The sequence below is a fragment of the Pseudorasbora parva genome, chromosome 3 (genome assembly GCF_024679245.1).
Source record: "Pseudorasbora parva isolate DD20220531a chromosome 3, ASM2467924v1, whole genome shotgun sequence".
Classification (NCBI taxonomy): domain Eukaryota; kingdom Metazoa; phylum Chordata; class Actinopteri; order Cypriniformes; family Gobionidae; genus Pseudorasbora; species Pseudorasbora parva.
Genome location: NC_090174.1, coordinates 64,295,322 through 64,312,821, shown reverse-complemented (window position 1 = coordinate 64,312,821; position 17,500 = coordinate 64,295,322). Strand labels below are relative to the sequence as shown.

General features: G+C 42.9%; 2 protein-coding genes across 2 annotated transcripts in view; both read right to left on the bottom strand.

Moving 5' to 3' along the window:
• The window catches only part of rnf170 (ring finger protein 170), a 346,071-nt gene that overhangs the window by 167,146 nt on the left and 161,425 nt on the right, over positions 1–17,500 (bottom strand). The gene's annotated exons all lie outside the window — the stretch shown is intronic.
• LOC137071671 (S-antigen protein-like) overlaps positions 204–17,500 on the bottom strand; it is a 19,843-nt gene continuing 2,546 nt past the window's right edge. Inside the window, exon 2 of the mRNA XM_067439853.1 lies at positions 204–383. Coding sequence (XP_067295954.1) covers positions 204–383 — 180 coding nt within the window. The remainder of the gene's footprint in view (positions 384–17,500) is intronic.

Below are 17,500 nucleotides of genomic sequence, written 5' to 3'. Positions count from 1 at the left end.
GCCCAGATTTACACAAAAACTGAATGTGGATCAAATTGATCCGGATTTAAAAATCCCATGTTTTGCTATCCAGGGCCCGGTTTTTCAAAAGGTTTAATCCGGATAAAATTGATCCGGATAGAGTAATCCTTTTTGTGTGATCCGTGATCACGTAATCCAGGTTACATTTGGAGCCAGTTTTTTTAAAGCAACATCGGATTGGATCAATCTGATCCGGATAGGAACTTTTCAGGATAACCGGTGCTGGATAACCGGCGCTGGATAACCGGTGCTGGATAACCGGTGCTGGATAACCGGTGCTGGATAACCGGTGCTGGATAACCGGTGCTGGATAACCGGTGCTGGATAACCGGTGCTGGATAACCGGTGCTGGATAACCGGTGCTCAAACAGGACAGGAAATCACTGTGTAGAACTATAGATGAAGAGCAACAAGTACAATAGCCAGTGGGAGTCAATATAAGTTTAATTTTATTTAAAAATATGAAAACACACACATTTAAAAAAGAAAAAAGAAAAAAGAAAGAAAGATACCCCCCCCCCCCATCCTCTTCCGCAGTCCGCTCATCTGAGACCTACAGCACAAACACTGACACTGAGGAGATTTATAACGAGTGTCGAGTATAGATATACTGTAATCACGGCATTCATCACTAATAAATATTCTAAAAACTAAAATATTTTCGATTTTAATGAATTTATATATATATATTAGTGACAGAATGAAATGTATTGTTTTTGGTCAGTTTGGGGGATTATTTTATAAGGCCAAACTCTTTCTACTTTGTTGTAACGTTAGACCTTTACTGAAAGGCTGAATACGTTAAAGCCTACCTAATCACTGACGGATGAACAAATACAATTAAAACCTTATGAATAAATAAGATGTCTTGTAGGATACTGCATGATCAAAATATAGTATTATTTAATACATTTTTAAAGTTTTCATCACATTTTGGGCCTGAAATCCACACGGAATCCACCCTTCTGATGGGATCAGTTTAATCCAGATTTTCGGGATCAAACTGATCCAAATCCTACAAAAAAGTTCTGAAAAACCCAAACGAAAGGTTTGATCCGGATCAAAACCAAGATTGGATTACGTGATCTAATCCGATTATGTAAAACTGGTCCCATGGGCAGGTTTTTCAAAAGTAATCCACTAGGATTTTGAATAACGGATTGGATCAAATCTTGAAAATTTGTTTTTTTTAAATATATGGATCCAAATACCAAATTTCAGGATTACCAAATCCAGTTTACCAGGGTTCAAAAAATCCCCACTGAATCTGGAGGATCAGGATAATCCTGTTTTTCTGATCAGATAGATCCAAACCGAGTTGGCAGTCTGCTCAGACAGGCCATGAGGACAGAGCGTCCGCCTCCATCAGTCGGTGTTATGAGTGACGGTGCTGAAATGCTCCATGGGTATTGATGGCACTAAACGCGTGTTAGACAGACGAGAGATTATAAAAGCTATTAGCAGCTGATGAAGACGCTCTTTAATCAGAATGACCTCTGTGTGACTTTACACCGCGTTTCCTTCATCTGCTGTCTTTATATATTCCCCTCAGCTGACTACTTCACAGGGGCTGGTGATGCAGACATTTCCCTTCATATGTGGAGTTTGAAGTTGTCATTATAAATGTCATGCACACGTATGCAGGTTTTATTTGTATCTTATTGAGTCCCTTAACCGAGGGCTGGTCAGTATCAGTATCTGGTGTTTCCACTGCTGCAGGACATTAGCAAAATCTTTCTAATTACTTACGAAGCACTAAATGGTTCCGCTCCCCGGTACTTGAGCGAGCTCTTAACGCGTTATGCTCCATCACGTCTAATTATTGCACTGAATAGTAGTAACCGAGAATACGGTCTAACACTCGATGGCTGCTCTGAAGTCCTCGTCAGTGTGCTCTTTGATACCAGTCTCTCATTTGAAAGCCACGTTTCCGCATTCTATCATCTTAAAAACATATTTAAATTAAAACACATCCGCTCAATGCCAAATGCTGAACAGTTAGTCGATGCGTTCATGAGCTCAAGGCTAGATTATTGTAATGCTCTACTGGGTGGCTGCCCTGCTCGCTTAATAAACAAACTCCAGCTGGTCCATGATGGATAGATAGATAGATAGATAGATAGATAGATAGATAGATAGATAGATAGATAGATAGATAGATAGATAGATAGATAGATAGATAGATAGATAGACAGACAGACAGACAGACAGACAGACAGACAGATGAGGACAGACAGACAGACAGACAGACAGACAGACAGACAGACCGACCGACCGACCGACCGACCGACCGACCGACCGACCGCTGTTCTGGGAATTGATTAATGATTAGCTTCAGTGATGTAATGTTTAATGCACTGTCGAATATCTGATGAGCACCATCAAAATAAACTCTAATATTCATACGCATGCAGTGCTGGTGGATTAAGACTTTTGCTGTGTGTGTGTGTGTGTGTGTGTACTGATGACGTTTTGCTGTGTGTGTGTGTACTGATGACGTTTTGCTGTGTGTGTGTGTACTGATGACGTTTTGCTGTGTGTGTGTGTACTGATGACGTTTTGCTGTGTGTGTGTGTGTGTGTGTGTGTGTGTGTGTGTGTGTGTGTGTGTGTGTGTGTGTACTGATGACGTTTTGCAGTGTGTGTGTGTACTGATGACGTTTTGCTGTGTGTGTGTGTACTGATGACGTTTTGCTGTGTGTGTGTGTGTGTGTGTGTACTGATGACGTTTTGCTGTGTGTGTGTGTACTGATGACGTTTTGCTGTGTGTGTGTGTGTACTGATGACGTTTTGCTGTGTGTGTGTACTGATGACGTTTTGCTGTGTGTGTGTGTGTGTGTGTGTGTGTGTGTGTGTGTGTGTGTGTGTGTGTGTGTGTGTGTGTGTGTGTACTGATGACGTTTTGCTGTGTGTGTGTGTACTGATGACGTTTTGCTGTGTGTGTGTGTACTGATGACGTTTTGCTGTGTGTGTGTGTACTGATGACGTTTTGCTGTGTGTGTGTGTACTGATGACGTTTTGCTGTGTGGTTTATGAATTAAAGCCTGTTTAACATTGATCATTATAGGTACGATCTTGATATGGGTCACGTGTGTTTTCCCGCGGAGCTGTTTGGCGTGTCGTCATGGTTACGCGGAGCACTATGGGATGGCGGAGGAGCCCCTCGTCCCTCAAAGCACCAGCTGTCCGAGTTCAGAAGAGGCCTGGTAAATTGTGGCCATTATTAGGAGAAAACGGTGGCAAGTGAGGTAATTATTCCTGGCCGAGAGACACAGGTGTTCACAGCAGCTTATAAATCAAACAGAATCAACCCCCCGTCCCGTCATACACACACACACACATACTCCTGTCCCGTCATCCCCCCCCCCCCCCATCCTCATCCTCTCTTGTTCTTCTCCCCTTTCAATCCCAAGTTAATAGCCGTTCTGGGATTAGCCGCATGTGCTTCTTTCTTTTGATTTGAATGAAATCTGCACTCGGCAATGCTAATTACGTTAAGAAATAACTAATCTAGTCGAGAGTGTTCCTCAGAGAAATTAATCAGATTAGTCACAACCTTATTAGTTGCATAATAAGAGTAATTAAATCCACTGACAGAGGAACTCATCACGTGATGGTTTGTTTTATCATCATCAAGTGTGTGTGTGTGTGTGTGTGTGTGTGTGTGTGTGTGTGTGCGCGTGTCTTTGTGCTCCTTATGGGACTCAATCGCAGGCGTTCAGTGTTTAACATGCGGCTCTATTCAACTGGATTTGAAGAAATCAAGCAATTCCAGCCGTACCAGATGTGGGCCGGATCTGGGAATTGTGCTTTTGTCGACATGTTAACTGAGATATCAAGATTAAGCCGAACCCGAGTCCTTCTTGCTCTCTGAAGGAGTCAGTCTATAATGCAAACATGTTTCCTTTTGAATGCTGTTTGATTGAAAACATGTGTCGTTACCAACTGACTATGAGTGCATCTCAATTCGCATACTATCCGTAATAAATAGCATTCGAAAACAGAATTAGCTCGTTCCAAAATCATAGTATGTTGAAAAGAGTATCCCAGAGACAGAATCCGTGCCGATATTAACCACGACCCATTGCGAGTTGGACGAGGATTTGAGAACTACAAACGCAGATAAAAGGTGTTAAAGGGGCGATGAACTGAGAAATCAACTTTCCCTTGAGCCACTGATATATGTAAGGTCATGGTAATATAAGAATATCCTGTAAGTTTCAGAGCTGAAAACAGAAATGCCGCCTTAACGAAGACTGATTCTGTAGCCCCGCCCGCTGGCTCGATAAATAACCCATACGGGGAGCTAAACCGGATCGAACTTCCAAGCAATAAAACTTATGGCATGTTTCAAGTGAAATAAAATTTGATAAATCATTGTGTTTGTTTGATAAAGACATTTTGTGAGCCCTGTGGACGAATCATTCCGGTTTCCATTTCTCCACATTGGAAGTTTTCAAGATAATTCCTCAAGTGAGGCCATCAGGGGGCGCTCTCCCTGTGGTCTGTGTGGGTCCTAATGCCCCAGTATAGGGATGGTGTTAGTGAGGCCAGCAGGGGGCGCTCTCCCTGTGGTCTGTGTGGGTCCTAACACCCCAGTATAGTGATGGTGTTAGTGAGGCCAGCAGGGGGCGCTCTCCCTGTGGTCTGTGTGGGTCCTAACGCCCCAGTATAGTGATGGGGACACTATACTGACAAAGAGCACCGTCCTTCGGATGAGATGTTAAACCGAGGTCCCGACTCTCTGTGGTCGTTAAAAATCCCAGGATGTCTTTCGGAAAAAGAGTAGGGGTGTAACCCCCGCATCCTGGCCAAATTTGCCCATTGGCCGCTGTCCTTCATGTCCTAATAATAACCCCCCTCTCCTGATTGGCTTCATCACTCGGTCTCCTCTCCACCAATCAGCTGGTGTGTGGTGGGCGTTCTGGCGCAATATGGCTGCCGTCGCATCATCAGGTGGATGCTGCACATTGGTGGTGGTTGAGGAGATTCCCCCTTCTATGTAAAGCGCTTTGAGTGCCTTGAAAAGCGCTATATAAATTGAACGCATTATTATTATTATTACGTGTGAGTGAGACGAAGCTCATTATAATATGCAAACCTGTTATCCAATCATAGCAGTGGGCGTTTAAATCTGAGTTTTCAGTGCGGCACGCCCATAAAAACAACACCAGGGCAGAAAATAGCTTATTACTCAATCATTATGATATTTTTGAATGTGAAATACATGCAAATGTCATAAGTTGACCTCAGACAACATATAAAGAAAATGATAAGGCCAATTCATGACCCCTTTAAAAAACTACAAACATGGCGGATGTGCGGGTCCGATGGTTAAGGAGAGAGGTTTAGATAAAGAGGCTTGAGTGAACAAAGAAAGGTATTTGTGGTAAGAATAAAGTTTGTTCTGCCCAGGTCATTCCATACTTCATGAGAAAAGCAGATATTTCTCTGCATTAACCCCACCCACATTACACTTCTAACCAATCACACAATAGTTCTCGAACACCCACGGGAAAAAAAATCTGCTCAGATGATGTGTCGAGAACAAAAGGACGTACAAACCCGATTCCAAAAACTTTGGGCCACTGTACAAACTGTGAATGAAAACAGAATGCAATCAAGTGGAGGTTTCAAATTTCAACATTTTATTCAGAATACAACATAGATGACATGTTTAGTAAATGTGTCCTTTTATGGGAAAAATAAGTTGATTTTAAATTTCATGGCATCAACACATATGAAAAAAGTTGGGACAAGGCCATGTCCGTATACTCTGTGGTCAGGGAGCAGTCGTGCTGAACGTGCAGTTTAAATATCAGTCTGGCTCTACGAATCCTCCGCCGCATCACAACATGTAGCACACACTCGTAACACACACTGAATGAGAGCGCTTCACTAACATGTAACACACTCATAACACGCGGCCGTCTTCTCATATGAGAATATGAGATTATGAGCTTTTCACCTCGACGAGAAATCTCGTCAGAGTTTAGTCTTGTAGGATCTCGTCACACCCCTAATACACTTTAACTATGAGAGACAGAATGAGAAAATAAATCCAGAAAATCACATCTTATGGTGGAAAATAAATATTTGGTCACCTACAAAAAAAGCCTACAAGATTTCTGTCTCTCACAGACCTGTAACTACTTCTTTAAGAGGCTCCTCTGTCCTCCACTCGTTACCTGTATTAATGGCACCTGTTTGAACTCCTTATCATTGTAAAAGACCACAACCTCAAACAGTCAGACTCCAAACTCCACTATGGCCAAGACCAAAGAGCTATCAAACGACACCAGAAACTAAATTATAGACCTGCCCCAGGCTGGGAAGGCTGGATCTGCAACAGGTAAGCAGCTTAGTGTGAAGAAATCAACTGTGGGAGCAATTATTAGAAAATTGAAGACATACAAGACCACTGATAATCTCCTTCGATCTACGGCTCCACGCAAGATCTCACGCTGTGGGGTCAGAATGATCACAAGAACGGTGAGCAAAAATCTCAGAACTACCGGAGCTAGTGAATGACCTGCAGAGAGCTGGGACTAAAGTAACAAAAGCTACCGTCAGAAACACACTATGGCACCAGGGACTCAAATCCTGCAGAGCCAGACGTGTCCCCCTGCTTAAGTCAGTACATGTCTGGCCCGTCTGAAGTTTGCTAGAGAGCATTTGGATGATCCAGAAGAGGAATTAGAGAATGTAAAATAGTCAGATTAAACCAAAATAAAACTTTTTGGTAAATAACTCAACTTGTGGTGTTTGGAGGAGAAAGAATGCTGAGTTGCACCATATCTACTGTGAAGGAAAGAATGAATGGGGCCATGCATCGTGAGATTCCCAGTAAAAACCTCCTTCCATCAGCAAGGGCATTGAAGATGAAACATGGCTGGGTCTTTCAGCCTTAAATACTCCCAAATACACCGCCCGGGCAACGAAGGACTGGCTTTGTAAGAGGTATATCAAGGTCCTGGAGTCTTCATATCTCAACCCCATAGAAAACTTTTGGAGAGAGTTGAAAATCGTCCAAAATCATCTCTGCTCTAGTGGAGACCTGCGTGGAGGAATGGGCCAAACTACCAGCAACAGTGTGTAAAAACCCACTTACAGAAACGACTTAAAGAAACCACTTACAGAAAACATTTGACCTCTGTCATTGCCAACAAAGGGTATATAACAAAATATTGAGATTCACTTTTTTATTGACCAAATACTTATTTTCTATCAAAATGTGAAAATAAATTCTTTAAAAATTAGATTTTCTGGATTTTAATTACAGGCCTCTCCCATATTTTTAAGTGGGAGAACTTATACAATTGTTGTCTGACTAAATACTGTTTTGCCCTACAGTATGTGAACACACACACACACACTTGGCTCCTTCACAGTCAAAAATGGCCGACATGGAAAATAAGCAATAATGCAAAAAGAATCTTTCGGTGATATAAACCACAAATCAGCCAAAATGCAGAAAAAAAAGTGCACCGCAATGAAAGGTGACAATGTAAATATCAAGAGTGCAAAAAATAGAAACACACACACACACACACACACACACACACACACACACTCTCACAGTGAGATCATCAGTGATGTTTTGGGTCGTTCAGATGCTCCGCCCGTCTGAAGTGTGTTTAGGTTGAAAGCTGAATGGAGAGTTCATTCATGATGTGATAAACAGCTCATTAATGTCTCTCTCTCTCTCTCTCTCTCTCTCTCTCTCTCTCTCTCTCTCTCTCTCTCTCTCTCTCTCTCTCTCTCTCTCTCTCTCTCTCTCTCTATTATTATTATTCCTGTTCATCTGTGTCATGCTGCGACACCTCACGCGTGTTTGTTTAGACACGTCTGCAGGCCTTTAATGGCTCTAATTGGACGCTACAACAGCTCCAGATGAACCGACAGCACTATTCTGATTAAATGAAGGACATGATGATGGAGAAAAGAGGAAACTGTGGGATCATTGAGGACCGGGATGTGTTTTAAATGAGGTTCAGGATAATAAACCTCATCCGACTCGATCTATAACAGCTAATAACGTCCTGATAAACACAAAACTGGTGCGCAGGGAATTCTGGGAGGAAAAATGTTCATCCTGTTGGGTTCATTCATGTTTATTCTCATTAACATCTCGACACATTCAAGGTGAACAGAGACGCATCATGGAAACACTTGACACATGGAAATCATTAGTGTGTGTGTGTGTGTGTGTGTGTGTGTGTGTGTGTGTGTGTGTGTGTGTGTGTGTGTGTGTCTAGGGAAACACACTGGTATAATTGGCTGCACATGGGAGACACTGAGATCCGGCTAGTCGATAAATGAGAGAAACTCCATAAATAAACCGCGAACCAGAGTCAGCAGTAAACAGAGTAACAGTGAAGCAAACTTACCGTATTAACACATTATACACCGATCAGGCATAACATTATGACCTAATGTTGTGACCCGTCTCTGATGGACTCCTCTCGACCCCTGAAGGTGTGCTGTGGTATTTGGCATCAAGATGTTAGCAGCAGATCCTTTAAGTCCTGTAAGTTGCGATGTGGGGCCTACTCAAACTGAGCTGCTCTGTGTATTCTGACAGCTTTCTATCAGAACCAGCATTAACTTCTGGAGCAGTTTGAGCTCCAGTAGCTGGTCTGTTTGATCGGACCCCACGGGCCAGCCTTCGCTCCCCACGGTCATCAATGAGCCTTGGCCGCCCATGACCCTGTGGCCGGTTCTCCACTGGTCCTTCCTTGGAGCACTTTTGATAGATACTGACCACTGCAGACCGGGAACAGCCCACAAGAGCTGCAGTTTTGGAGATGCTCTGACCCAGTCGTCTAGCCGTCACAATCTGGCCAAACTCGCTCAAATCCTTACGCTTGCCCATTTCTCCTGCTTCACACACATCAACTCTGAGGACTAAATGTTCACTTGCTGCCTAATATATCCCACCCACTAGCAGGAAGAGAACATCTCTGTTTTAATGTTATGCCAGATTGGTGTATATAGTGTTTTAGTAATGGGTAACGTTAGGTGATAGACTAACAGCTGCATTATAGTTCTGTTTGCCTTCTTTAAGAGTTCCTCTTGTGTTTTTCATTCCCAGCCTTCCCAGTGGAGAGATGGACATCTGGCACATTTTGTTTTTGTCAGATATTCTCTTTTAATAAATGCGTTGAGATGCTGAACAGCGGTGAGTGAGAGATGTGTAAAATCGCAGTCGTCCCATTGTCTCGCGCACACGCGCGCGCTCTGTGTGAGTCTCTATTGTGCGCGCAGATGGCAGGCGCGCGCCCCGCTCCTCACCCTCAGTCCGGGTTCCGATGCGGATTCCGCTCCGGGTTTCTCACTCCGCCCTCTTCAGATCAATGAATGCACGTCGGCGAACTCATCGCGCGCAGTGAGCGAGCGGCGCGCCAGTCCGTCAGTCAGAGGAACAGCGCGTCACGGCCGGGAGCGCGGATGGAGAATCGCGCTGTTTAACGTCCCGAGGATTCGGTAACGCGCGCGCTGTGCTCCGGAGATCTTTTCCATTCGCTGGAATTGCACGGATTGATTGATTGATTGATTAGCGGCGGATTTGGCGGTGATTGTGATGATCATGGGCTGCGTCACTGGAGATATTAGACTTTACGCGCTGCTCATCGGGCTGCGTGCTCTCACCTGTGCCTCCGGAACACACGGTCAGTGCCTTTACACTCATTTTCACCGCTGGTTTTACACACTTCATGCATAGATGAGTTGCATTTCTCCGTGTGTGTGTGTGTGTGTGTGTGTGTGTGTGTGTGTGTGTGTGTGTGTGTGTGTGTGTGTGTGTGTGTGTGTGTGTGTGTGTGTGAGAGAGAGCAGGTTGTTTTAAGCGACCGCTGCTTTTGTGCGATCAGTGAGTGTGTTTTCCGCGGGTCTCGCTGCTGCTGTTTTGGGGTTTGAATGGTGCGTGTGTGTGTGTGTGTGTGTGTGATTGTGCATGCATGTTTTTGTGACACATCAGGACGAAATGTGTATAATGCCATGGGTATGACACAGGTATTACAGGAGAGGGTGAAATATGAGGACATTACCCATGGCCCCACTTTACAAAAGGCTTATAAATCACACAGGAGGAGTTTTTATGAGAAAGTAAAAATGCAGAATGTGTGTGTGTGTGTGTGTGTGTGTGTGTGTGTGTGTGTGTGTGTGTGTGTGTGTGTGTGTGCCACGGGTTGCTTTCAGCGTGTCGACCGCTGCTTTTGTGCGAGCAGTGAGTGTGTGTTCCGCGGGTCTCGCTGCTGCGGTTTTGGGGGTTTTGAATGGAACACACTCTCTCATCTTGTTGCGTTTCTGGCTTTATAAAGTTTAAAGAGCAGCGTGAGTGTCTGCATATCGCGCTAAACTGCCCTTCATCATCATCATCATCACGGGACGCCTGTGACTGTCAGCAGGTGCTCCCGATGCGGTTATCGATCCGTGACGCGCGTCTGATCGATGCGTCACTGCACCGCGCGCGCGGGGGTTACATGTAGGATTGCGTTGCGTTGCGTGTGTGTGTGTGTATGTGTGTGTCAGTGTGTGTGTGTGATGTTCTCGGGTCTGAGGCTCGAACCCCTGCGCCACCGCACCTGCTGGCTCTCCTCTGCTGTATTTACTGATGACGCCAGCAGAGGAGAGTGTTTCACCGCGGTCCGCTGTTTTCTTCCATTCATGCAGAGATTTGCATCTGTTGTAGTTGAGCAACTAGATCACTCGCACTGCAAAAAAAAAACAAAAAACAAATAAAAATAAAAAAATTAACATTTGGACCTTTTTCCAGTCCAAATATCTAAAAAATATTCTTAATGCATTATTATTGTTCTTGGTTAGTACGTGCATGTTGATTTAAGAATAGTGTTTTAATGTTTGGATCCAAGACCAAAATACCACATAAGAGAAAGGTTTATTTTCTTTTGTTGTTGTTGCTCTGAAACATTTGGTGTTTTATAGAGCAGGTGTTCGTTCAGAGGGATCCGGCCTTTCATAATGTTCTCAAAACTTTAGCACATTAATATGATTTCTACATCGGTCGTGGAGTATAACTCCTGAAACACGTTCATCTGACATATTTAAAAGATTCAGAAAAAGTAACATTCCCAAAATATTTGCACAACCAAATATTAAAAAGCTGGTCGTTTCAGAGAACATTCAGAAATTAGGTTTAGATACACTCTAAAAAAGGTGGGTTAAAAATAACCCAACTTGGGTTGAATATGGACAAACCCAACAATTAGGTTAAAGCAGGCCAATCGCTGGGTTAAAGCAGCCCAATCGCTGGGTTAAAGCAGCCCAATCGCTGGGTTAAAGCAGCCCAATCGCTGGGTTAAAGCAGGCCAATCGCTGGGTTAAAACAGCCCAATCGCTGGGTTAAAACAGCCCAATCGCTGGGTTAAAACAGCCCAATCGCTGGGTTAAAGCAGGCCAATCGCTGGGTTAAAACAGCCCAATCGCTGGGTTAAAACAGCCCAATCGCTGGGTTAAAGCAGCCCAATCGCTGGGTTAAAGCAGCCCAATCGCTGGGTTAAAGCAACCCAATCGCTGGGTTAAAGCAGCCCAATCGCTGGGTTAAAGCAGCCCAATCGCTGGGTTAAAGCAGCCCAATCGCTGGGTTAAAGCAGCCCAATCGCTGGGTTAAAGCAGCCCAATCGCTGGGTTAAAGCAGCCCAATCGCTGGGTTAAAGCAGCCCAATCGCTGGGTTAAAGCAGCCCAATCGCTGGGTTAAAGCAGCCCAATCGCTGGGTTAAAGCAGCCCAATCGCTGGGTTAAAGCAGCCCAATCGCTGGGTTAAAGCAGCCCAATCGCTGGGTAAAAGCAGCCCAATCGCTGGGTTAAAGCAGCCCAATCGCTGGGTTAAAGCAGCCCAATCGCTGGGTTAAAGCAGCCCAATCGCTGGGTTAAAGCAGCCCAATCGCTGGGTTAAAGCAGCCCAATCGCTGGGTTAAAGCAGCCCAATCGCTGGGTTAAAGCAGCCCAATCGCTGGGTTAAAGCAGCCCAATCGCTGGGTTAAAGCAGCCCAATCGCTGGGTTAAAGCAGCCCAATCGCTGGGTTAAAGCAGCCCAATCGCTGGGTTAAAGCAGCCCAATCGCTGGGTAAAAGCAGCCCAATCGCTGGGTTAAAGCAGCCCAATCGCTGGGTTAAAGCAGCCCAATCGCTGGGTTAAAGCAGCCCAATCGCTGGGTTAAAGCAGCCCAATCGCTGGGTTAAAGCAGCCCAATCGCTGGGTTAAAGCAGCCCAATCGCTGGGTTAAAGCAGCCCAATCGCTGGGTAAAAGCAGCCCAATCGCTGGGTAAAAGCAGCCCAATCGCTGGGTTAAAGCAGCCCAATCGCTGGGTTAAAGCAGCCCAATCGCTGGGTTAAATATATGGCCGATATATGAGAATATCTATGACCAACGTCTGCTAGCCCGTGAGTTTGGTCACGTGAGGGTTTGCCTGAGTCACTCTGAGATGTCGGCAGAGCTTTGGCTTCATTCACTTTAGCCAGAATGTTCTTGTTTTAGTCCAGATGTGAGGACTGTGTTTGGACGTCTTTTAAACGCAGCGTTGCTCTGGATAAAGTGGAGAATAGCGACGGATATTTAACGGTTCTGTTTTAATCATCTGCAGATATCACACACACCACACGGCGCAGATAATCCAGATTTACAGATTTACAGTGTCACCAACATGCGGATATCAGGCTATTCAACAAGTCTAGGCCGTCAAAGTCATTTAAGCTCAGATAATCTCTTATTAACTGATTTTTGAGAGTGTAATCTCTATAAAATAGCATTTATTTGATTTATTCTAAACGTGTGTATCTGTCGATCTGCTCTAGAATCTCTGAATCTCACGAAGCTCACTTTGGTCATGGGTTCGATTCCCAGGGAAAGCAAAACCTGACAGAAATGTCAAATGGGAACACTAAAAAATGTAGTTTTAACCCAATGTTGGGTCAAATAAGGACTAACTCAGCAGTTGGGTTGTTTTAATCCTGTGGTTGGGTTAATTATTTGCTTAAGACAACCCAATCACTGGTTAAAAACAACCCAACTGCTGGGTTAGTCCATATTTGACCCAACATTGGGTTGTTTTTTACACAGAATTTTTTAGAGTGAACCTTGAATGCAATGCAAGTCGTTCTGCATACACGCTAAAAAATGCTGGGTTAAAAACAACCCAAGTTGTTGTTTGAACTCAGTGAATGGACCCATTCAAACAACCCGATTTCTGGGTTTGTCCATTTTCAACCCAAATTGGGTTGTTTTTAACCCAGCATTTTTTAGCGTGTAAATGTAAATAGTTCTTCGGGAATCGATTCCGGCATTCATTTGAGTTGATCAGAGTTAGGTGACACTGACACTCTGGTGTGTGTTCAGGTTGCGAGTGTGTGTAATGCGGGTTGTGCTTCTCACGTTTGTTTGTTTTGCTACACTTTAAAAAACTATTTGTGTAATTTTTAACCCAAGGGCTGGGTAAATACGATACACAACACATGATGGGTTCAGTTTACTCTGCAAATTATTTTTTATTTAACCCAAACTGCAAAAAACGCTTTTCTTCCTCAGTATTTTAGTCTTGTTTCTAGTCCATCTGACAATTACTTTTGCTTGTCTAGTAAATACTTCTTGTTTTAAGAATCTTTAGATGTTTAGACTAGAAACAAGACAGAAATACTGAGGAAGAAGAGCGTGTTTTGCAGTGTAGTCTATAATACTAAATCTTTTTTTTTTTGACTTCATACAAGAATTAGGCTAATGTTGATGGATTAACTTAAATTCTCTGAACTTTTGCCAACGAGACCAGGCTGTGTTTTTCAGTTTGGCATGTTGCGTCTGACCCATGATCTGAGTAACACAAAAACTACCCAAACACTGGGTTGTTACGGTTGTTATGAAATAAACCCATAAAACTGACCTCAAGGGCTCAAGGAGGATTTACAAATGGGTAGAACAAATAACCCAAGATTTTTAGAGTGGATGATCTGTAATCTGTGTGTTATATTTGCCCTGGAAATCCTCCATGCAGTGAGTGAACATGTCCGGGATTGCAGTGTAATGAAGGTCAGATGGACAGGTGTGTGTGTGTGTTTCTCAATCCGTACACACACCTGCTGTTTGCATGCATATTCACAATCATGTTTTCTACACTGGCTGTTAATTTTCTCAAAACATCTCAATTGGAAACAGATGTGTTGCTGTGTCAGGACGTGAGTCTAATATCTGAAACACACACACACACACACACACACACACACACACACACATACACACACACACACGCTGTGTCAGTACGTGAGTCTGCCATATGCATGTGAATGAGTCTAATATCTGAATCTCTCTCTCGCACACACACACGTTTGTTTCTTGGGGACATTCCATAGGCGTAAAGGTTTTTATACTGAACAAACTGTATTTTCTATCCCCTTAAACTGCCCCTAAACCTACCCATCACACACACACACACACACACACACACACACACACACACACACACACACACACACAGGAAGAGATATACGTGCTGTAACTCTTAGAGTATCTTAATTAACCATCAGATGTTCGTTACTGATGTGTGCTGAGTCAAGCGTCTCTGAACACTCTCAGTAAAAAAGCCTCAGTGTGTCCGCGGAGAACCTTTAAGGTCCACACACTCCACACACTCCACACACTCCTTCAGGCTCTTTACAGTGAAAAAGTTTCTGTTCACTGAAAGGTTTTTAGAGGAATTGGAAGTGCAGGGTGACATTTTTTACAGTATGAGCTCTGTGTTCATGGAGTGCTGTAGATGAAGCATCCTTTATATCCATCAAGAGGAATGAGTGTGTGTCACAGCAGCTCACTTCTGCTGTGTGTGTGTGTGTGTGTGTGTGTGTGTGTGTGTGTGTGTGTGTGTGTGTCACAGCAGCTCACTTCTGCTGTGTGTGTGTGTGTGTGTGTGTGTGTGTGTGTGTGTGTGTGTGTGTGTGTGTGTGTGTGTGTGTGTGTGTGTGTGTGTGTGTGTGTGTGTGTGTGTGTGTGTGTGTGTGTGTGTGTGTGTGTGTGTGTCACAGCAGCTCACTTCTGCTGTGTGTGTGTGTCACACGTGTTTGGTCTTTCACAAAGCTTCTGTGTGTTTTCTTTGGCATCTCTTGGGTTCAGTGTGTTTTTGTACATAACGTTTGAAGAATGACACAATGTAACGTTCTCATAACGTTTGAAGAATGATACAATGTAACATTCCCATAGCGTTTGAAGAATGATACAATGTAACGTTCTCATAACGTTTGAAGAGTGATACAATGTAACGTTCCCATAACGTTTGAAGAATGACACAATGTAACGTTCCCATAACGTTTGAAGAATGATACAATGTAACGTTCCCATAACGTTTGAAGAATGATACAATGTAACGTTCCCATAACGTTTGAAGAATGATACAATGTAACATTCCCATAGCGTTTGAAGAATGATACAATGTAACGTTCTCATAACGTTTGAAGAGTGATACAATGTAACGTTCCCATAACGTTTGAAGAATGACACAATGTAACGTTCCCATAACGTTTGAAGAATGATACAATGTAACGTTCCCATAACGTTTGAAGAATGATACAATGTAACGTTCCCATAACGTTTGAAGAATGATACAATGTAACGTTCCCATAACGTCTGAAGAATGACACAATGTAACGTTCCCATAACGTTTGAAGAATGATACAATGTAACGTTCCCATAACGTTTGAAGAATGACACAATGTAACGTTCTCATAACGTTTGAAGAATGACACAATGTAACGTTCCCATAACGTTTGAAGAATGACACAATGTAACGTTCCCATAACGTTTGAAGAATGATACAATGTAACGTTCCCATAACGTTTGAAGAATGACACAATGTAACGTTCCCATAACGTTTGAAGAATGACACAATGTAACGTTCTCATAACGTTTGAAGAATGACACAATATAACGTTCCCATAACGTTTGAAGAATGACACAATGTAACGTTCCCATAACGTTTGAAGAATGACACAATGTAACGTTCCCATAACGTTTGAAGAATGACACAATGTAACGTTCTCATAACGTTTGAAGAATGACACAATGTAACGTTCCCATAACGTTTGAAGAATGATACAATGTAACGTTCCCATAACGTTTGAAGAATGATACAATGTAACGTTCCCATAACGTTTGAAGAATGACACAATGTAACGTTCCCATAACGTTTGAAGAATGATACAATGTAACGTTCTCATAACGTTTGAAGAATGACACAATGTAACGTTCCCTTAACGTTTGAAGAATGACACAATGTAACGTTCTCATAACGTTTGAAGAATGACACAATGTAACGTTCCCTTAACGTTTGAAGAATGACACAATGTAACGTTCCCATAACGTTTGAAGAATGACACAATGTAACGTTCTCATAACGTTTGAAGAATGACACAATGTAACGTTCCCTTAACGTTTGAAGAATGACACAATGTAACGTTCCCTTAACGTTTGAAGAATGACACAATGTAACGTTCCCATAACGTTTGAAGAATGACACAATGTAACGTTCTCATAACGTTTGAAGAATGACACAATGTAACGTTCCCATAACGTTTGAAGAATGACACAATGTAACGTTCTCATAACGTCTGAAGAATGATACAATGTAACGTTCCCATAACGTTTGAAGAATGACACAATGTAACGTTCCCATAACGTTTGAAGAATGACACAATGTAACGTTCCCATAACGTTTGAAGAATGACACAATGTAACGTTCCCATAACGTTTGAAGAATGACACAATGTAACGTTCCCATAACGTTTGAAGAATGACACAATGTAACGTTCCCATAACGTTTGAAGAATGACACAATGTAACGTTCTCTTAATGTTTGATTTATATACTCACTCCTACTCCCCACTGTGAGAATATCAATGTATGGCTCTTTAAATGTGACACACACACACACACACACACACACACACACACACACACACACACACACACACACACACACACACACACACACACACAGAATTACTGCAATACACATTTATTTATTTTATAGAAGATTGTTTAATTTGTGTGACTGTTTTCTGTAATAAGTTCCCAAAGTCTTCCGTGTGTCACACACCGTTCTTCTCTCTTCTTTCTGAAGAACATCACAAATGAGTTTATTGATAAATGACGTTGACTTGATTATTTTTCTCACCCCATTGGCAGATTATTTATCTTATTTTAAGCAAAAACTCTCTTCATTTAGAGTTATTTTTCCCCAAAACAAGACAATTACTTTTGCTTGTCTAGTAAATGTTTCTTAATGTAAGAATATTTAGATATTTTGACAAGAAACAAGACACAAATACTGAGGAAGAGCATTGTTTGCAGTGTACAGCGGCTCCTCCGTCAGTCTTTGATCCAGACTCTGATGACGGACAGCTGTCAATCATCCGGTCAGCTGACTTCTGTATCTTTATCAGATCTGAGGATAATTACACTGCAAAAAAATGTCCCGAA